At 43.4% G+C, this 22,743-nt stretch overlaps 1 protein-coding gene across 1 annotated transcript; it reads left to right on the top strand.

Annotated features, from left to right (window-relative positions):
• Window positions 1–446: 446 nt before the first annotated feature.
• Window positions 447–21,881, top strand: tnfsf10 (TNF superfamily member 10). The gene is made up of 6 exons (XM_033986077.2): window positions 447–724; window positions 13,902–14,018; window positions 16,485–16,530; window positions 17,010–17,126; window positions 17,240–17,514; window positions 18,411–21,881. Exons 1-6 carry the CDS (start codon window positions 617–619, stop codon window positions 18,618–18,620), a joined length of 873 nt encoding a protein of 290 aa, XP_033841968.1. The 5' UTR covers window positions 447–616; the 3' UTR covers window positions 18,621–21,881.
• Window positions 21,882–22,743: the final 862 nt, after the last annotated feature.

The raw sequence follows: 22,743 nt of genomic DNA on the forward strand, positions 1-22,743 counted from the left end.
TGATCTCTCTAATTTACTCTACACCAGTGTCACTCAAACTTTACACACCAAGTACCACCAAAGAAAAGATGTGGCTTTCCAAGTACCACCAGAACTAAACCAGGTCTACAATGGACTATTCTGGGTCTATAACAGGACTAAACCAGGTCTATAACGGGACTATTCCAGGTCTATTCCAGGACTAAACCAGGTCTATAACAGGACTATTCTAGGTCTAATCCAGGACTAAACCAGGTCTATAACAGGACTATTCTAGGTCTAATCCAGGAGTTTAAAATTGGATCATTTGATCCAAATGTGGATAAAAAAATGAACTCTAAATGAGTTTAACCCCCAAACTGAAGAGTGTCCCAGTGCCACAGTTTGAGAAACATTGCTCTGTATCATATTGAGGAAAGTCCCGGGAGCGCGCACCGACCCGCCTCCTCCACCTCACGCTCGTGCCCGCGCGCGCTCGTGCACGTGGCCAGGTCCCAAAGTGCAGCGCGGTCCAAAGCCATTGTTCTCCGCGCGGTGGAGGCGGTGGAGGCGGTGGTCCCACAGACAGCGGCGCTCGGGGCAGAGGTGGCCGCACTCGGAGCTCCAGAGGCCTGGCAGGCGCTCACAGCAGGCCGCCATGACGAGCTCCGGCCCGCGGCTCGGGCTGCTGCTGCTGACCGCGGTCCTGCTGCAGACTGTGGCCGTCACTATTACCGTGCTGCACTTCAGCTCGGCTCTCAGCGCGGTAAGACTCGATATTCATTAAATGATCCCAGTGATGAGCTTTAACGCGTGTTTCAGCTGTGTCTTTGGTTGGAAGAGGACGTCCTCGCGCGCCTCTTTCTTCACGTGAACTTGTTTGAACTTGCTGCTTTTCCAAGAAACTTTTTCAACAGTTCAGCACTTTATAAATTCATGCTCCTCTTGTTATGAAAGCATGAATCACACATGAGGCTGTAGGAGGCACAGTCTAAATATGAACAGGAGGCAGGACACAGGACTTTGCGTTATTACTGGATTATTACAAAGTTTAAAACTAAATGTAAACTACTTGAAAACCTCGAATAAAAGGAAGTGAAAGTTTTAGGACTTAAAAACTGCCCCTTTTTCATAAAAAAGCTTAATAAATAAAATAAAAATACTGGAGCTCATTATTTCATATTCATCTGACCAAACCTGTTCAGCATCTTAATGATGCATTAATCTACTGCATTATTACTGCATTATTGCTGCATTATTGCTGCATTATTGCTGCATTATTACTGCATTAATGACACTTTATAAGAGGCGTAGTCTGATTATTATTCACACACAGCACAGCTGCTCTGTATCTGTTTTCATTCAGAAAACGATTGTTGCCATGTTTTAATGTAGTTTTTGATGTAATAACTTCACTTAAATGAAAACAAAAATGTCCAGGGTTTAATAGTCAAACATGTTGAAATAAAAAACACTCAAAACAAGGCAAAAGTGGGACTAAAAGCATCAAATCTGCCCTTTTTTACATTTTAAAGCTACTGTATGTAACTTTTTGGAGGTGGCACGTCACCTGCATGATTCCATGGGAATGAAAAGTTAAAACTATACTTCAGAACATTCTCCATGGAGACAGATGAGTTTAATGCTATACTGTGGAATATTATAGCTAAAGAAACAACATTTCCATGGAAGCAAGTGTAAGGGGGCTCTTCTCCAAGCCAAGTAAGAGTCAGGTTTGCGGAGATGTAAGCACACTCACAGTAAGGATGCGTGTTTTCCAGTGCAAAAAATAAAAATAAAATTGAAAAACATGCCTTTATTATAGTGTATTTTTGGTTTAAAAGTTACATACTGTGGCTTTAATAAAAAAACAACACAACATTCTGTCAGATAGAGAACTGTTGTGATGTCTTTATTTTCTTGTGTTAATGATGATTGCCTCAGCCAGTTTTGCAATATTGATATTTTTCCGATGTCTTGTGCAACACTACTCGACAATTCCACTTTGTTTTATTTCCAAACTGAAATAAAACTGCTCATGACGAAGGTTACATGGTTTAATGCACTGTCTTCTCTGTGAAGCCTGGACCTTTCTGTTTAACTTTCTGTTTAGCATTATGTTTAACTTTCTGTTTAGCATTATGATAAGCATTCTGTAGTGGGGCAGTTGTGATTGTTGCTGAGGCGGGAATAAGGAAGTGTTGTGTTTTTATGAGCTGTTTGTGAAAGGCTCAGATAAGAATTAACTTGTTTTGGCTCGAGCTGCAGACAAGCAAAACTGACAGAAGTTTGGACAAGGATCGAAATGTGCCCCGCGGAGAGAGAGAATAACTCATAATCTTTACTTAAATATCCTACATTACACAAAACTGACTCTTGTGAGCTTTAAGTCATTTTATAATGTTACCTCCTCAAAAACAGACCTGTAGTTGTGTTTTGTTTCATTCACACATGTTTGAGTAACCCTTTATTACCTTTTTATTAGTCTGTTACATCTCCAAAGCTCAAAATGCTCTGTTCCACCTTGTGATGTCATGAAGTGGTAGTTTTCAAGTTAACAGCTCCTTTTACCTTTAATTCAGTAGAGATTGGCAATTCAAGCGCTGAAATGATCCTGTTTCAGACCAACTTTTGCCCTGGTTTAGCTCTATTTTAGCTCTGTTTCAGACCAGCTTTTGTCCTGGTCTAGCCCTATTTAACCCTGTTTTAGACCTGCCTTTGTCGTGGTTTAGCCCTATTGTAGCTCTGTTTCAGACCTGCCTTTGTCCTGGTTTAGGCCTATTTTAGCTGTTTCAGACCAGCTTTTGTTGTGGTCTAGCCCTATTTTAACCCTGCTTCACACCTGCTTTTGTTGTGGTTTAGCCCTATTTTAGCTGTTTCAGACCTGCTTTTGTCATGGTTTAGCCCTATTGTAGCCCTGTTTCAGACCTGCCTTTGTCTTGGTTTAGCCCTATTGTAGCTCTGTTTCAGACCTGCCTTTGTCCTGGTTTAGGCCTATTTTAGCTGTTTCAGACCAGCTTTTGTTGTGGTCTAGCCCTATTTTAACCCTGTTTCACACCTGCTTTTGTTGTGGTTTAGCCCTATTTTAGCTGTTTCAGACCTGCTTTTGTCATGGTTTAGCCCTATTGTAGCCCTGTTTCAGACCTGCCTTTGTCGTGGTTTAGCCCTATTTTAGCCCTGTTTCAGACCAGCTTTTGTCCTGGTTTAGCCCTATTTCAGCCCTGTTTCAGATTTGCCTTTGTTGTGGTTTAGCCCTATTTTAACCCTGTTTCAGACCTGCTTTTACCCTGGTTTAGCCCTATTTTACCTCTGTCTCAGACCTGCTTTTGCCCTGGTTTAGCCCTATTGTAGCCCTGTTTCAGACCTGCTTTTGTCCTGGTTTAGCCCTATTGTAGCCCTGTTTCAGACCTGCTTTTGCCCTGGTTTAGCCCTATTGTAGCCCTGTTTCAGACCTGCTTTTGTCCTGGTTTAGCCCTATTTTAGCTCTCTTTCAGACCTGGTTTAGTTGGTCCTTGGTCCTGGTTTAGTCTTTGTTTTGTCTTAGTTTAGTCCTGGTGTAAGGAAAAACTAATAATTTGTTAAAAATCTCTCTCTGGGCCTTGGACACAAGGGGCGGTGAAGAGGATGGAGAGTCTTAAGGAGGCTGGTGGTTGTGCTGCTGCAGTGGAGTATAGAGTGTTTATGTGACTGTGTTGAGAGCTGATTGGATCTTGTTGTAGCTCTGATGGTTTCACTGCTGGTTTTGGCTCAGATCTGCCTCTTTGTCTCGTGTCGACAGAGTTTTGGACATGTTTCTGGAGTTTTCCTCCAGCAGATCGTTCATAAAGAGGCTGCAGCCAAGACATGTCAGTGTAGAAAGTATAGACCAGAGCGATATGGACTCACATTTATATCACAGAGAGAATGTGCAAGAACGATCCCACCATATACCAAAGGCTACAATAGTAAGGGGCACTTTATTTGTCCCTCACCATGAGGGACATTCACTCTCTGCATTTGACCCATCCTCCAACCAGTGCTGCTGGGGCAGCCGGTCAGGAGCAGTGAGCTACTGCTGCACAGCGCCCGGGACCCATCTCCAGACATTGAGCTAGTCTTGGTCAGGACTATTTTAGCTGGAGGATTAGACCTATTGTGCATGTTTTGGGTTAATCCACACAGACAAAGAGAGAACATGCAAACTCCACACAGACACAGAGAGAACCCACACAGACTCACGGACAACATGCAAACCCCACACAGACACAGAGAGAACATGCAAACTCCCCACAGACACAGAGAGAACGTGCAAACTCCACACAGACACAGAGAGCATGCAAACTCCACACAGACACAGAGAGAGCATGCAAACTCCACACAGACACAGAGAGAACATCCAAACTCCACACAGACACAGAGGGAACATGCAAACTCTACTCAGAAAAGCTGGAAGTTAAGCGCAGAGCCTTTTTGCTGTGAAGTGTGGTGCTAACCACCCAGCCTCTGTGCCACTGTAATATTTGTAATGACTTGATTGGAGCAGTTCTAGCTCAGAGTTGTGCGTCTGCTCCTGATGTCTTTTCTCTTTCATTATTAGAGTCTGAGCCTCTGCAGAGCCTCCACAGTCTGTGCACATTGTGCACTTAAGCTGGAGCATAACACTTTGTCTGGAGCAGGGGTGAGCAAACTTTTTGACACATGGGCCACACTGGGTTCTAAAATTTGACATTATACATATATACATATATATGCATATATTACATTAGAAATTTGTTACATGTTACTAATCATATTCATGCTTTGTAACATGTAACGAAGCATGAATATGCAAGGCTCATTGTACAAATTCTTTTCGACGCATTAAATAAATAATTAATTTATTACATTTCAGTTAAATGAACACAGCAGAAAAACTCACATTAAGTTTTATCAAGTGCCAAAAGATCAACAACTTGTTGAAAAGGTAAATAGAACAAGGTTTACCCTCATCTATTTTAATATAATTTGGTCACGTTTGGCGGGCTGGATTCATAAACCCAAAAGGCTGTGTGGTGTCTGGTCTTGAGTTCTAGAGGCGTCGTGGTTCAGTCCTGGGTCAGTCTGAGTTTAGACCTCGTTCAATCCTGGTTCAGTTCTGAATCAATCTTGGTGTGGTGTGGTGTGGTCCTGATTCAGTCCTGGTTTAATCCAGGGTTGTTTCTCAGTCCTTGTGCTTGGGCAGACTTGTGTGCTTGTGTACTTAAAAACGTCACCTTCTGAGATCAAGTTCTGTTCCAATTCAGAGTCCGCTTCACGGCAATAAATCTTCGGATGAGAACTTGCTCCACCCGTTTTACCGGGGATGCACTGAAGGAGACTTGCCCATACTCTGTATATTTCCCACAATGTACCTGCAGCCGATCACTGCAACAGCCCGCTGCTGTCTCCACTGCCCACACAAAGAGCTGTGTGTGTACAGAGCATAGACTGTATATGTAAATGGACATGGCTAACCTGCTAGCCGCCGCGCTCGAAATAGGAACTGATCATGGGTGCGCTTCCGGCTCCATTGACTCAATTATTAACAATTATCATCCTTATCTCTGTAAATGTTGCAGTGTTGCAAAATGTTCAGATTAACCCGCTCTACATGATCCTTGTGTTTTTATTTCACTATTTGGTAAATGAAGATGTGAACATTAATAACTATTGAATCTTTCCCCAAGGTTGCTCCCACTAACGCTAGCATCAGATTTGATTGAAGCGTCCATTCCCTACTAAACCAGCCGTGTGGGCGAGAAGGGGTGTTATTTTCAACAGCCTCACTCCAGATTGGCTCTTTGGTTGCTATGATACTCGCGTTCGGAATTCCAAATATGTAACTTTCACCAAATTGGCCCCTGTAACTGCATTATAACTGCAACTCCATTTGACTGGAGCTCTGCGCTGTGGGTGACGTTATGCGCCCTTCGTCTACTTCTTTATATGTGTACAGAGCGAGCAAAGTTGACAAATACAGCGAGCAGGTAATTCAAAGCAGTTAATGACCTCCATCCATCTATTTTCTTCCGCTTATCCGGGGCCGGGTCGCGGGGGCAGCAGTCTAAGCAGGGACTCCCAGACTTCCCTCACCCCAGACATGTCTTCCAGTGGGACCCCAAGGTGTTCCCAGGCCAGTTGAGAGACATAGTTCCTCCGGCATGTCCTGCGTCTTTCCCGGGGCCTCCTCCCGGTGGGACATGCCTAGAACAGCTCTACTCCTCCCGTGTGACTGAGCTCCTCACCCTATCTCTAAGGGAGTGCTCAGCCGCCCTGCTGAGGAAACCCATTTCAGCTGCTTGTATCCACGATCTTGTCCTTTCAGTCATTACCCAAAGCTCAGGTGAGGGCAGGAACATACATTGACCTTCCGGCTCAGCTCCTTCTTTACCACAACGGACCGATACAGCGACCGCATCACCGCAGACGCTGCACCAATCCGCCTGTCAATCTCACGCTCCATCCTTCCCTCACTCGTTAACAAGACTCCGAGATACTTGAACTCCTTCACTTGAGGCAGAGACTCTCCACCCACCCGAAGAGGGCAAGCCACCTTTTTCCGGTTGAGAACCATGGCCTCGGATTTGGAGGAGCTGATTCTCATCCCAGCCGTTTCACACTCGGCTGCAAACCACCCCAGTTCCTGCTGCAGGTCCTGGCTCCAAGAAGCCATCAGGACAACATCATCTGCAAACAGCAGAGATGAAATCCTGTGGTTCCCAAACCAGACCCCCTCCAGCCCCTGGCTGCGCCTAGAAATTCCGTCCATAAATATAATGAACAGAACCGGTGACAAAGGGCAGCCCTGGCGGAGTCCAACATGCACGGCTCCTACTCTGGTCATACAGGGACCGGACAGCCCTTAGCAAAGAGCCCCGGACACCATACTTCCGGAGCACCCCCCAAAGGACACCACAAGGGACACGGTCGAATGCCTTCTCCAGATCCACAAAGCACATGTGGACTGGTTGAGCAAACTCCCATGAGCCCTCCAGCAGCCGATGGAGAGTGGAGAGCTGGTCCAGTGTTCCACGACTGGGATGAAAACCACATTGCTCCTCCTGAATCCGAGGTTCGACTATTGGACGGATTCTCCTCTCCAGTGCCTTGGAATAGACCTTAATGACCAGATGGTTTTATTTGTGGCAGTTCTCCTCAGTGCGGCACATTTCACACAGTGTGTTAAGCCTCCACAAGGTTTATTTATTAAGGTTTGTTTAGTTTTTTACCATTTCCTCACAATTATTAGTGTAGAATATCCAATTATATGAGCATATATATGAACAGATGAGGACAATGCAGCAGGCTTTTCAGTACCAGAAACTTTGAAACAAACTTTTGGTTCTCACTCTGAATGATGAGTAAATGAAAGTCCATCTTAAGCTGGATAATTTCATTGGTCTTTATTTATGTATTTAAATCATTATGAAATGATTTCTCATCTATTAATTCTTTTAATATTATTAATGACAGCATCGTCATGCATCTTGGCCTAAATGTGCATGAGAGCTCAAAGCTAACTGGGCAATATGTGTCTGAATGCTTAGAATACCACCGGGTATTCTTTTGATTTAAAAAATGAATAGTGGTATTCAATGTTCCCTCTAATTTTTCACGAGTCTGAGCAAACACACAAACTCCCTGAGCGTCCCATGGACGACTGTGAGCAACATCAGACATGTGCACTGTGGTCATGCTGCATCGCATCCATCCAAGTTAAATGGTTTATTAAAAGAATCAAATTACCGCATTTATACTGCACTTATACAATGAAAATGACAAAAATCTTGCTCATGACCTGTGTAGTATATTAATGCTATAGGGACCTGTAGGGACTACAGGTGGAAATTAGTATTTATGCTATAACCTGGCACCAGACATCTTTCCTGTTTTTAAGGTCAATGTAATGTTGTGCACTGTCCCTGTTTCAAATAAAAGCATACCATACCATATTGGAAGTATAAATATTTAATTTTAACTATGGAAAAACATGAGCTTCCAACCAAACCAAGACAACTGTAAACTCCAATTTTGAAAGCACTTAACATTTTTATCATAAAGCTCTGACTTGTATTATGAGTATAAGCCATTGTGTGAAGCTTTTTCTTGATTTTTACAACTCATAAACTAGTGACAGTATCAATGACCAATACACACTGAGAGGAATCTGTGTCTGCACACCCAGCTGCTCTATTACTGTACATTTACATACCATATCAAAACACAATATATAATGTGTATTTGTATATAAAATATATTCAAAACAAGTGGTATGGGTCAAAATAAATATATATTTACAAACCACACACTTCAAAATGTAAACAAACACACACTGGAAACTAAAAATACACTGTACATGTGACAGTGTGACAGTCATTCTGTGACAGAGGTCGGAGGATTGAGTCCCACTCGGACCAACTTCTGTCATTGTGTCCTTCACCCAAGTGGTGTGTGTGTGATGATTGGTGGTGGTCGGGGGGGCACAGATTGGCATTAGCTAATGCTAATGATTACACATTATACATATTTGACCCACAATTAAGTCAATAGCAGAATAAACCACGCTTACCGATCAGGAACTTCATCCAGTCTATCAAATCATAAGGTCCTCTGCTCCTGAGTCCACCATGAGATCTTCACTCGGTTCCACGAACTGCTCCGGGTCCAAGATGCCTCTAGTTTAACTTGTACAAACATCCACAGTGTCCTCGGTCGCGTACTTCCTTTGTTTTGTACGTTTCGTCATGTTTAAAATGCAAAACTGCTGCAAAATAGTGCGTAACAGTGTGCCCGAGGGCGGGCCGTCGGAACTTTAAGGGGTTAAACAGCACTTAGCATCATTAGCGAGTTTTCACTCCATGTCGGCCACATCGGCTAAAACACTGATAGTGGCACATGAGGACGCCTGTCAATGACGTTGATAAGCTGCTCAAAAATGTATGTGAATCACATAATTGTCTGGAGCAGCTCGTCCCCGGTCATACTCACTGACTCACATTGAAAAATAGCGCAGAATGAATTGTTGTGTTTATTTTATTTTCAGCTTCAGTACGATTTTTTTGTGCGCAGCACAGATTTTCTGTGCGTGGAGACCGTGTCAGCAGTGCGCAATTGCCCACACGCGCAGCTTAGAGGGAACAGTGGTGGTATTCAAATGAAACTGTACTGGAGTAGTTTACAGTTGCTCAGAATATTCTGAATGTGTATTTTCTGTACATGTGTTCAGTACAGACAAAGAACCCTATGTATATTATGCTTAAAGATTCTTAGACCTTTGACCTGTGATGTCATCAAATCCATCTGTGCCAAAAGGTGAGTGAGCAGAGTGTGTGCTGGTGAACTCCTCCAGTCCATCTCCGAGTCTGCACCCACAAGTCTGTACCCCAAAGTACACGAATGCAGACCTTAGTCCTAGTTCATTTCTAACTTGGTCCTGATTTAATCCTGGTTTAGTCCTGATTAAGCCCTCATTTAGCTCTGGTTTAATCCTGGTTCAGTCCTGATTCAGTCCTGGTTTAGTCTGGGTGTAATCCTGGTTTAGTCTTGATTTAGCCCTGGTTTAGTCCTGGTTCAGTCCTGAATAAGTCCTGACTCAGTCCTGGTGTAGTCCTGGTTCAGTCCTGGTGTAGTCCTGGTTCAGTCCTGGTTCAGTCCTGGTGTAGTCCTGGTTCAGTCCTGGTGTAGTCCTGGTGTAGTCCTGGTTCAGTCCTGGTGTAGTCCTGGTTCAGTCCTGGTGTAGTCCTGGTGTAGTCCTGGTGTAGTCCTGGTTCAGTCCTGGTTGAATCTCTCTCTGCGTCTCCTGTGGTGCTTGCAGACTGGTGCTTGTTTTGGCTCATGGGTCTAAAGCTTAAATGAGTTTTGGATGAAGAGAGTTTGTTTGTGCTGATTTAAAAAAATAACCACTTGAAAAACACCAGGAAAAGAAAGAGAGCCGAGTTTAAATGAGCTGAAGGAGAGAAGTAATGCCCAATTAGAGTCTGATAACAACAGGGAGCAAGGGAGAGAGAGGAGAAGAGGGAGGGGGGATAGGGAGAGAGAGGAGAAGAGGGAGGGAGAGGGAGGAGGGATAGGGAGAAAGAGGAAGAGGGCAAGGGGAGAGAGAGGGGTCAAGAGGTAATGCCCAATTAGAGTTGGATCGAGGGAGAGAGGGACAAGGAAGAGAGGGAGAGAGGGGTAATGCCTAATTAGATTGAACAAACAACAGAGACCAAGTTACACTGAGGAAGAGAGGGAGGGAGAGAGGGAGAGACAGATTGGCGAGGCAGCACTGGGGTCTTTTTAGTCCAGATTTAGTTACATCTGCACATTCTTGCTCTTGTGTTGATTAAAGCTTGGACCTCATTTAGTCCTGATACAGAGCTGGTTTGAACCTGATTTAGTCCTGGTTTAGGCTGGGTGTAGTCCTGTTTTATTCCGGGTTTAGTCCGGGTTTAGTCCTGGTTTAGTCTTGCCTAAGCCTTCTATTTGTGTTTGAATCCAGAAGGGTTTGTAATGGGACCACGGAGCACGACCAACCTCGTCCGGCAGGTTTAACCCAGACACACTGGTCAAATCGGTCAAATGCAGTTTTAACCTTGAGACTCAGGAAGATAACATTTTAATTAAGATTGAAATTCAGCCGTGTCTAATGGTCAGTGATCAGGTGAATGTTTTTAATGCAGAGGTCCACAGCCAACCCTTTTTCAGTAAAAGACTGTTTGGAGCAGACGCCAGATTTCAGTCTTTCAAAAAAATAAAAACTCAAAGCAAAAAAAACAACATATCTCCAGTCTTTTTGCCGTAGATGTGGTAGACCCACTTTGGGTGGTTTAAGAAGTTATGATCAAAATCTTTATTTAATACTTTTTGTGACTAGTTGCAAATACATTTTATTGATCAAATCTTCTCTTCTAATGTTGGGCACATACTTTGCATACTTTCACTTTCAGTTCCATAAGAAAAAAAACAAGCTATGTTTACAGTTCCAGTCTCAACTTTAGTCCTGGTCTAATCCTGTTTTAGGCCTGTTAAAGTCTTAGTTTAGACCAGCTGTGGTCTGCTTTGGTTTTATATTTTTGTGTGCCTGAGACATACTTAGCATATTCACTCAACTCTTTGTGGGTATTTTTCACATCTATTAGCATCCTGGTTAGCCCTATTGATCTGTTTGTTTCCTTTGTTTGCTTTGGGTCTTTGTGGATGGAGTTATAGATTGGGGACAAATGAGGTCTAAAGTCCCCATTCCTGTTCAAGGAAGGATTGTCTTTCCTAACAAAAATAGCTTCTTTAACTCCCCTCTCAAACCATTTCTTTTCTTTGAGATGGAGATGCACAGCAGACTGGGGTCCAGAGGAGCTCTCATGACAGTGTTGGTACATTCTCTTATGGAGTGGCTACACTGAATGGAGTAGACTACATTACTTTGTTTATGGCTTGGGGTTTTGTTCTTTGAGTGGACCAGTTTGTCTTAAAGTGTTTGTAGGTTTGAAATAGACAGGAATCTCAAACTGTCTGAAAATTCTCTGAGGTTTTTCAGACACTCCCGCTCTCTAAGGAATAGTTACATCCTTTTCTTCTAGGTTCAGATTCCCTGTTGTCCTGTTTTTAGCTCTCTTAGATCTATTGTAGGCCCATTTTAGATATCCACAGAGAGGGCTTTCTCCACGTGTTGTTCCTCCTTCACTTTTTCCTCTGTGTTTGTGGGCACCACTTGAGCTCTGTGGTTTTGAGTACAGATAACTCTGAGTTTGTGCTGCAGTGGATGGTGTGAATCAAACAGCAGATACCATGAGAATGTACCAATACTGTCGCGAGAGCTCCTCTGGACCCCAGTCTGCTGTACATCTCCATCTCAAAGACACTAATCACTGCTCTGAAGATAGTGAGTTTCAGATCTGAGCCATAGAAAAGAAATGGTTTGAGAGGAGAGTTAAAGAAGCTATTTCTGTTAGAAAAGACAATTCTTCCTTGAACAGGAATGGAGGCCTCAGACATCATCTATCCCCCATCTATAACTCCATCTTCGGACCCAAAGCAAACAAAGGAAACAAAGAGAACACTAGAGCTAGCCAGGATGCTAATAAGCATGAAAAACACCCACTAAGGGGTGTATGAATTAGGGATGGGACGATATTAAAATTTAGACTTACGATTATTTTGAGCAAAATAATTGGAATTAACAATATTATCACGATATTTATTAAACCGAGGTTTACTTTTTTTTTAAGTCAATAAAACAGTTACCATACAATTTGAAGATGTCTGAGCGATTGCCTTTGTTTGTTTTTGCTGCCAGTGAAATTAACAATGCCTGAATAATAAATGTGTCACTTATATAACTCTTGACTCTTAAAAAAACCCCACATGAACCAACCTGAGAAAGCCCCAGAAAAAGGATATGATAAAGGATATGTTGACACCGCAGCCATCAGCTGTGCAAAATGCTATTCAGCTAGTGCTAATCTAGCAATAGCAAAGTCGACACAAACACGTACCATTATTCATACAAGTCCAAACACAAACTACATTCAATAGTTTATTTCACATGGTATGTTACTTATGATGGATATTTTTGCCCCAAGTTTGGCAAACAAAGCAGGATTTTTGTCTTGTGAATGTGCACGCAAGTTGCTTGTGTTTGCCCTCAGAGCTAAAACTTTTTTCAGCAGGCTCTGCAGATTGGTGGCTCATCTCCTTGTTGGTCTTGTTTTTCAAAGCCATAATAGTTCCACACATCAGACTTCAACTTCTTGAGTGGAGGATATAAATGTGTGGCTTCATCTGGATGGAGATCCACTGCCTGCCCACTAGCCATGAGCCATAGGCACAGAAGCTAACAAGTTTCATTGCTGTGATAGAGGGCCCCCTTGTGGGCAAACACCAGAAGTAACATCTAAACATTGTATCGAAACTGGAAACATGAGGCAGTCTGCTGCCGTAAAGGCGATTATAATCATGTGCAATGATCATGATTATTAAATATGCTAAGTACGTCTCGGGCACAGTGCACACTTAGTATAGTTCAATAGACCTAGCCTACAAACAAACTGTAAACAAAAGCTGTTTCCAGTTTCAGTGCAGTTAGGTCCTCCCTTCAGACAGATATAAGGCAGTGTCCACCAATAATCTGATCAGAACTGAAGAAATGTCTTGGGTGAGCAGCCAAACGTCTTTACTACTGCAACGATTTGCCCAGTTGACAGATTTTACTTTTAGCTTTCACTACTTTTTACAGTGCTGTAGTCTTTTGGTTTTATATTTTTACAGTGCTGTGGTGCAGTTCTGGTCCAGGTCCAGTTTTATATTTGTACGTTGTTGTTGTTGGTTCTGGTTTGGATCCAGCTTCAGTCTGAGCAGGTTTCTCTCACAGATAAAAAAACAGTTCAATAGCAGGAAGTGCCCAAGGCTGCACTGGTACACGTGACCTTTGAACTCATACCACTGTTATGTGAGTTTATATGAGTCAGAGGAGCTCTCCCAACAGCCCAAAACATGCACAACAGTGTTGTAATGATACTGAAGTTTCAAATTTGATTTTTTGATTTTTGATACTAAGGATTAGACTTGATACACAATACTGACCCCAATACCACGATGATAATAAAACACTCTTTCTTTAGACAATAGTCTGTGCTTTTCCACATTAAATGGTAGTACTTTGTGTTCTGTTCTCATGTGCCCTTATATTGTGTACTCCTTCGGTGTGCCGTAGGTTCATAGTAGTCCATGTGTGTATACTAGTCTATGTGCCTTATACTTGTGAAACATACAGAGACACATCATTATAAACATATTCAGGAAAGGTTCATTTCTGTCCTGTCAATGTCACTTTTTTGTATCGATACCTATCAACAATGAGGATCTAGTTTCTAGTGACAACCAGGACCAGCTCAGATCTGGAGGAGGGTCTAACCTGTGTATCTGTGTGTTTGTGTGTGTTTAAGTTTGTGTGTTTGTGTCTGTTCCAGATGAAGGAGACGTTCGCTCGCAGCAGTGTGTCATGTCTGACTCTGACCGGAGCCGACTTGTCCTCATCTGACCCCTGCTCCCAGGTCACCCAGCAACTGCACCTGCTCATAGAGAAGGTATTACTACTGTTATACTACTATTACTACAACTATACCACTTCTACTACTATTACAACTATACAGCTACTACTACTTCAAATGCTCATAGAGAAAGTACTACTACTGTTATACTTCTACTATTACAACTATACAACTACTACTGCTACTACTACTACTACTACTACTTCAACTGCTCATAGAGAAAGTACTACTACTGTTATACTACTACTATTACAACTATACAATAACTATTACTACTACTATTGCACCTGCTCATAGAGAAGGTACTACTACTGTTATACTAATACTATTACTACTGCAACTGCTCACAGAAAAGCTACTACTACTTTACTGCTGTTGTTATACTGCTGCTATACTACAACTGCTACTGCTGCTATACTACTATTGCAATGGCACCTGCTCATAGAAAAGGTACTATTGCTACTACTGCCACTGTTGCTGCTGCTACTACATCTACAACTACTACTGCAACTACTACAACTACTGCTTCTATTACAACTACTACTATACTGCTATTGCAGCTGCACCTGCTCATAGACAAGGTACTTCTACTGCTACTACTAATACTGGGCATCTGACACACAGTGTTGTTGGAGGGTGGGAGGGTATCTGGCACACAGTGTTATAGGAGGGTGGGAGGGCATCTGACACACAGGGTTGTTGGCAGGTGGGAGGGCATCTGACACACAGGGTTGTTGGCGGGTGGGAGGGCATCTGACACACAGGGTTGTTGGAGGGTGGGAGGGCATCTGACACACAGGATAACGGATGTATTCCTCCTCTTCTCTAAACATGCTTCAGTTGTATCTCCAGGTCAAAGTCGTTCATCCTCCTGATTAAGTTCTGACACCTCCTCCATCTTTTCTCTTTTCCCACACTCCCTCTCCTTCTCCCTCTTTCATTCCTCTCTCCCTCCCTCTCTCCCACTCCTCTTTCTCCTTCTCCTCCCACACTCTCCCCCTTTATCCCTCCCTCTCTCTCTCTCCCCCCTCCATCCCTCTTGCCTTCTCGCTTCCTCCCCCCTCTTCTCCTCTTCCCCTATCCCTTTTCTCTCCCCTCCTCTCCTATTTCTCTTTCCCTCTTTTTCTTACCTTCCACACTCTCCATCTTTCTCTCCTCTTTATTCCTCTTCACTCTCCTCTCTACCCCCTTTCCTCCTCTCTACACCCTTCTCTCCTCTATCTTCTCTCTCCCCTCCCACACTCCTTCTTTTTCCCCTCTCTGCCTCCTCTTTCTCTCTCTTTCTCTCAACCCCACTCTCTCTGTCCTTCTCTTTCTCTCTCTCCACCCCCGCCTCTCTCTCTCCCAACAATCCTTCCTTTCCTCCTCTCTCTTCCCCTCCTCCTCTCCTCCTCCTCTTCTATTATTCTGCTGTTATCTGACCACATTCATAAAGTCTGGACTCCACATTTGGCTGTTCCTCCCTCCTCCCTCTGTCTGGCTGTTCTGGACATCGGTGTCAACCCCCCCACACTGACCACACCAGGTTACTTGTCTTCTTTATAAGTCCGTCTGGGTTTGATTTTAGTCCTGGTATAGCCCTGGTTTAGTCCTGGTATAGTCCTGGTATAGTCCTGGTTTAGTCCTGGTATAGTCCTGGTTTAGTTTTGGTTTAGTCCTGGTCTAGTCCTGGTGTAGTCATGGTTTAGTCTTGGATGTAAAATTAGCTGCATGACTGAATCACACACATATTTTAGCCTCATGTCTCTTCTGTTTCCATTGTTTCTTATGAGTCTGTTCCAAAAGACGAGTCTGATGAATACTCTGATGATACTCCGATATCGCTGTGTTTCAGACGACATTGCCACATTCTATAGCCCAGTCATATTTAACACAAATGCAGCTCAAATAAATATTGTTCAAATGCAGGTTTGTGTTGTGATACAGTGAGCACTTGAGCCGAGTTCCTGTTAGAAATGATCAGGTTCAACATTTGTGCTTTTACCTTTTGAATATTTCATGTAAAGTACAATGTTCACAAGTCAACATGTCTCTTGGCCCCATCTGAGTACGACTTCATCACATTCGAGAAAAATTCGGCCGATGTCAATATTGGAACAGGTATATCATCTGTCTCTATTTGACAGTGGGTGGAGCTTGTACCTGTGGGCGGAGCCTGCACATTTGGGCTGTTTGTCCTGTTGTACTTGGAGCCTGTAGTTTCTCTGGAGCCTGTGTAAATGATCTGAGCCTAGCACAAAGAGGCCGTTCATGAGAGATCCACTGTAATCACCAAAGGAATGTCACTACACAGGCTAAGCTAACATGCTACTGCTACAACCACTAAGCTAACATGCTACTGCTACAACCACTCACCTGGCCTGGAGTCACCTGGACTCCCCTGGGCCTCTGCTCTGTCTCTGTTGCAGTACTGACACAAATGTTATTGCATTTCAAATCAGAAAACAACAACAGCTTTTAAAATGTCACATTAAAGTTTATAAACGTGTCTTCTGTCCACAGTCCCTGTCCCAGCGATACCAGAGGCAAATCTCCTCAGCTGTCAGAGGTGAGAGTTTAAATCTGAGGGTTGAGGGTTAGATTCCACTCCACACTTGACCCACCCTGCAGCAATCTATAAGTCTGGGGGTTTAGTAAAAACTAAGATTTCATCTTATTCAGTCAGTCTGCCTCAGGGCAGCTGTGACTCCACACTGATCAGGAACAGATTCATTCTGCATATTATTTGAGCCATGTTGAAAAGTTAAAGTCTCATTGTTAAAATCACATTGTTAAAATCACAGTGTCACGGTGTTAAAATCACATCCAACTCCTTTGAATCTGAGCCAGATCCTTGATCCAGATCCTTTACAAATTTTGCAAAGAGGTAACATTTTTCAACTGTTTTCTGGTGCTTGGTGTTGACACTCAAATGACCAGGACACCCCTTACTCAGTGGTCTGAATGCAGAATGCTAAGCTAACAGAAAACAGTAACCTTTGCGGTACATAGAATCGTTCTTAAAGCATCTCCTGTCTCCTCTTTTAGACGAGGTGTCGCGAGTGCTGCCCTCTGTGGTTCTGGAGGGCCACAGCTCCTCCCGGCCCAAAGTGGCGGCTCATGTCACCGGGAGCTTTGTGTCTAAACCAAGTCAAGACGCAGGAGGTGAGTCTGAGTTTGTACACAATCTGCAGTTTGACTGGAGTCTGTCTCACAGGTTCTAACCTACTCCTAACTCTCTCCTTTTCTCTCTCTATACCCTTCCCCCCTCACCTCAGCCACTTCGTGGAGCGGGCGTCGTGTTCAGGGACAGAAGATCTCGTGGTGGGAGGGACAGAGGGGCCTGGCCTTCCTACAGGATGTACAGCTCCAGCAGGGAGAGCTGGTGGTGTCACGCGGAGGCCTGTACTACGTCTACGCTCAAGTGTACTTTAGACACCACCAGGGGGAGCCAGAGGAGTCAGAAGAGCCAGAGGAGCCAGAGGAGCCGGGGGGCATGGGGGAGGAGAGGGGGGAGAGGGGGAGGCCACTGCTTCAGTATGTCTACAAGAAGGTAAGAAAACAGGACTAAACCAGGACTATATCAGAACTAACCCAGGACAAGCCAGGCCTAAACCAGGACTTAAACTGGATTAAACCAGACCTAAACTAGGATTACTATTAGGACTAATTGTGGGCGCACTAAAACTAGGCTTTTTGCTCCATGTTAAAGCTCTATTGTGGAGTGTTCTGTGTCACAGCTGCACAACCTGAGCCACGGCCCGGTGACATCATAACACAGAGCTGTTTGTTACATGTGTTGCTGAAGAGCTAATGTTTTAGTGGAGAAAATACGTCCAACAACATGGAAAAGCTGTGATACAGTGAGGCAGATATGAGTCTGCTGTGATACTTCTCTCTGAGTTTATGGATTTAACAACAGGAGGAGCAGTGAGAGTTTAACAGGAGACCAGAGACTGCAACTTCTATCTCTGTCCACTGTCGGAGTTTATTATTTATTTCTGGATGTGTGTGTATGTGAGCTCTGTGCTTTGGCTCCTCTTCCTCTGTGCAAAGTGGTGTGGGGTCTGGGCACAGATCATCTGCTCTCACACACACAGAGATTTAGGGGCTTGGTCAGGGTTCCATTGGGCCAGGGTGAGCACTTCCTAAACCACACAGGGCCTTGTGCACTTTCCTTATGCTCTGTCTTGGTTCCTTCCTTTTTCAATCTTGGTTTAGTCCTACTTTAGTCCTGTTTCTGTCCTGGTTTAGTCATGTTTCTGTCCCGGTTTAGTCCTGTTTTTGTCCTGGTTTCGTCCTGTTTCTGTCCTGGTTTCGTCCTGTTTCTGTCCTGGTTTTGTCCTGTTTCTGTCCTGGTTCAGTCCTGTTTCTGCCCTGCTTTAGTCCTGTTTCTGCCCTGGTGTATTCCTTGTTAATTCCTTATTTACCCCTTCCTTCCTCCCTCAGGTGAGTTCATACCCAGTCCCCATCCTCCTGATGAAGACGAGCCGGACCTCCTGCTGGTCTCGGGGCTCAGAGTTCTCTCTGCACTCCGCCCACCAGGGGGGGCTGTTTCCTCTGGCCACAGGAGACCGGCTCTTCGTCACAGTAACCAACGCTTCTGCTGTCGACATGGACGAGAGGAGCAGCTTCTTTGGGGCGTTTCTCATCAGTTAAACCTGACCTTACCTGCAAAAAGATTCCAGAGACGACCTTTCACCTTTCACTGGTTCTGCTATTTATTAAAGTGCCCATATTACACTATGATCTATGTCAGCACAACATGTCGGCCCTCCTGGGGATAGCTGCACATCATGTTAGTGAGCTGCAAATTTTTTATCATTTGGGCCAAAATTACTACACAACACTGCTGAATCCTACAAGTATCACCGACTAAGAAAATAAAACTGGAGAACGAAGTGCATACGTCACAGTGGGTGTGTACGTCACAGTGGGTGTGTACGTCACAGTGGGTGTGTACGTCACAGTGGGTGTGTACGTCACAGTGGGCGTGTACCGTGGAGGTGAAAACAGGAGTTGATCAGCAAACTGGCGTCTTGAAAATAAGAGATTAAAGATTACTCAAACACCAATCACTCCAAATACAACGTTGGATGAGTCAGTGGTGAGGGGAAACAACTATAACATGGTTAAAAGGTCTGAAAAGTCAGTTTTTGCAGAATAGGTTTGATTTAAACCTTAAATGCCTCTCTTTGATCTGAGTGGTCACTACCTAAACCCCAGCACCTGCAGACAGTCATGACTCAGATTCTAAATTTTAAAAACAGTACGAGGCAGGATACATAAAGTTCCTGTAAGTGTAAGTAGAAAGTATTGGTTCAAAAAGTTACTCAAAAAGTTACTTAATTTAATAAAGAGTAAAAAAGTATCTGGGAAGACTTCTACTATGCATGACTGAGTAACTGTCTGGACATTGTAAGTTGATGTTCATGTAATTGGAAGCAACAATCTGGTATTTTCAAAGAACAGACACAAGAAATGAGCCAAACCAAATCATATCTGAAGGAGCACTGCACGAAACACAAAAGTTCAAATCATTTCAGACTGTCAACATAAAGCTTAAGTCACAACTTTTACTCAAATATATTGTTCAGCAGATTCCACTCTGCTTTTTCTCTTGGAGACTATGAACGCTTTTTTATAATGAAAAACTGGAATTGTACATTTTGAAAACTGCCTCACAACTCGACGCTGGACTGTGGCTTAAACCAACATAAACTGTTCAGAATCTGAACTCAGAGACTTTGTTTTGAGTCATTTCTGCTTTTTAAACTCTTTCTAATGTCATTTTTTATATTTTTTCAGATGTTTTTTACTGGCTGGTTTACTCCACATCTGTCTAATATTACACTGATTTGCTGCACTCGTCTCAAACGGGCTTTAAGTTCACCTGGACGTGTATTAAAGATGCATTATGTAATTTTTCTAGTACATGGTTTGCCACCTGCTTGTCTCCATGGAGATGTCATTGCGTTGCCTATAATTTTCCACAGTATGGCATTACACTACTAGCTCCATGAGTAAGAATGCAGGATTTTCAAGGTATTTTGAGCTACTTAAAACACCATTACCTGAAGAAATGCAACATTAAAAAGTTTAATGCCATACTGTGGAATATTCCTGGCAAAGCATTGCCATTGAGACAAGCAGGTGGCAGACCCTCCTTCAGAAAACTTAAATAGTGCACCTTTAAGTTCTGACTGTATCCCCATGCACTGGGTTTACAGGGAACAAAAGGCTTTGGGTTGGTCAAAGTCTTACCCTGGTTTTGTCTTGGATTAGTCCTGGTTCAGTCCTGGTTAAGTCCCAGTTTAGTCCAGGTTCAGACCTGGTTTGGTCCGGTTCAGTCCTGATATAGTCCTGGTTTAGTCCCTCTTTAGCCCTGATTAATTCTGCTTACATCACAAATTTTGAGATAACACAACATACATAATGGCAACTTCTGCACCAGGACTGGAACGGAACTGGGTCAGGACTGGATCAGGACTGGATCAGGACTGGACCAGGACTGGATCAGGACTGGACCAGGACTGGACCAGGACTGGACCAGGACTGGATCAGGACTGGACCAGGACTGGATCAGGACTGGACCAGGACTGGGCTTGGACTGGATCATGACTGAACCAGGACTGGACTAGGACTGGATCAGGACTGGATCATGACTGGACCAGGACTGGACCAGGACTGGGCTTGGACTGGATCAGGGCTGGACCAGGACTGGATCAGGACTTGACCAGGACTGGGCTTGGACTGGGCTTGGACTGGATCAGGACTGGATCAGGACTGGATCAGGACTGGACCAGAACTGGGCTTGGACTGGATCAGGGCTGGACCAGGACTGGATCAGGACTTGACCAGGACTGGGCTTGGACTGGGCTTGGACTGGATCAGGACTGGATCAGGACTGGATCAGGACTTGACCAGAACTGGGCTTGGACTGGATCAGGACTGGACCAGGACTATATCAGGACTGGGCTTGGACTGGACCAGGACTGGACCAGGACTGGACCAGGACTGGATCAGGACTGGACCAGGACTGGATCAGGACTGGATCGCGACTGGATGAAGACTGGATCACGACTGGACCAGGACTGGGTTTGGACTGGATCACGACTGGACCAGGACTATATCAGGACTGGACCAGGACTGGATCAGGACTGGATCAGGACTGGATCAGGACTGGACCAGGACTGGACCAGGACTGGGCTTGGGCTTAAACCAGATGCTTTTCATAAACCTTTCTTAGGCCATTCACAGCTTTATTTCAAAAGCATCTGGAACCCAGAGCTGTGAAAATGTGTTTTATAACAAGAATCACATGTTTTTGATAAACCAGAGATCTGTTATTGATGAAATGTTGGATTAATGTTTTTTAACTTTAACTTTACTAGAGCTACTGTCAGGAGTACATAACAAAATACTTCATACTTTGTCAGATCAACTCTTCCGTAAATAATTGTGTCCAGAGATTGTAGCAGCAGCAGCAGTAGTGGTAGTAGTAGTATTAGTAGTATTAGTAGTATTAGTATTAGCGATAGTAGTCGTAGCAGTAGTAAAAAAGTACCCCATGTAGTTGGTTAATATGGATCCAGCCATTGAAAATTGTTCTGATGGTATTTTTGTGTCCTTATTACAAAACATATTTTATTTCATTATTGTTGTTGCATATTTAGTACATTTGAACAACTGAACTTCTCAACAAAAAAAAGCAAATTCTTCCAAAAATCAGTGTGTGAAAAATATGAAAATATGAAAAGTCAGATCTTTGAAAAAATGCCATGAGTGAACAGAGGGAAGCGCCCTGTTTTTCAGCTTTTTGTTATTTGCGTTTTCAATACTCTCTGTAAATGTTTTGTGTTCAGGGGAAACTCTCTCCAGATCTGTTTAAACTGTGACAGATGTGAATGTACAAACTGTGTAAATAATAAAAACTTTGAAACACAGATTATGACTACTGCATTTGAGTAATATTTAAAAGGCCCATGTTATGCTGTTTTCTGATCTCCTCATCACAAACAGACCCGGAGTTGTGTTTTGTTTCATTCACACGTTTAACACACAAACACTGCAGATTTAGGCTGAGTTCTTCTCTCAAACACTCTGTTACACCTTGTGATGTCATCAAGCGGTGATACAGGAAGTGCCCCACTGTGTTTATAAACTCCACACACCTTCACTAGAATCATTTGGATCATTTCAGCGCTCGAATGGCCAATCTCTTGTGAACTAAAGGGAAAAAGTTGCTGTTCATGACATCACAAGGTGGAACAGCATTTTGAGCTTTGGAGATTTAGACAGACTAATAATAAAGTATTACTTAAACATGTGTGAATGAAACAAAACAAAAATCCAGGTCTGTTTTTGATGATGAAACAACATTTTAACGTGGTTTAAAGAGTCAATTTTGCGTAATATAGGACATAGACGGAGCAGCTAAAATAAATGTTGTTCAAATGCAGACTTATGGTGTAATGCAGTGAGTTCTCGGGTCTAGTCACTAATAGAACTGATCAGGTTCAACATTTGTGACTTCATGTTTTTGGTATTTTCATGGCATGGTAAGACCTTTAATAACAGAGACAGGTCAGGTCCACTCACTTCCTGTTCAAAGCCCCACCTCCTCATGGTGGCATCTCACTGTAAAAAGCAGAAGTGTTTTTATTCATTAAATTATTTATTAAAAATTACTATGTGACTTTTATACTTTTAGAATGAAACAGGTTGGTACAGGAAAGTGGGCAGAGATAGGTGGTAAGTGAAAACGGCAATTTTCTGAGTG

The sequence above is a fragment of the Periophthalmus magnuspinnatus genome, chromosome 20, assembly GCF_009829125.3.
Source record: "Periophthalmus magnuspinnatus isolate fPerMag1 chromosome 20, fPerMag1.2.pri, whole genome shotgun sequence".
Taxonomy (NCBI): Eukaryota; Metazoa; Chordata; class Actinopteri; order Gobiiformes; family Gobiidae; genus Periophthalmus; species Periophthalmus magnuspinnatus.

What these genes read in the sequence shown, in the direction of transcription:
- tnfsf10 (XM_033986077.2), top strand. Translation starts at nt 617, where the DNA reads ATGACGAGCTCCGGCCCGCGGCTCGGGCTGCTGCTGCTGACCGCGGTC. An exon ending in TGCACCTGCTCATAGAGAAG is followed by an intron (nt 14,019 to 16,484) that starts GTATTACTACTG and finishes TTCTGTCCACAG; the next exon opens with TCCCTGTCCCAGCGATACCA. An exon ending in ACCAAGTCAAGACGCAGGAG is followed by an intron (nt 17,127 to 17,239) that starts GTGAGTCTGAGT and finishes CCCTCACCTCAG; the next exon opens with CCACTTCGTGGAGCGGGCGT.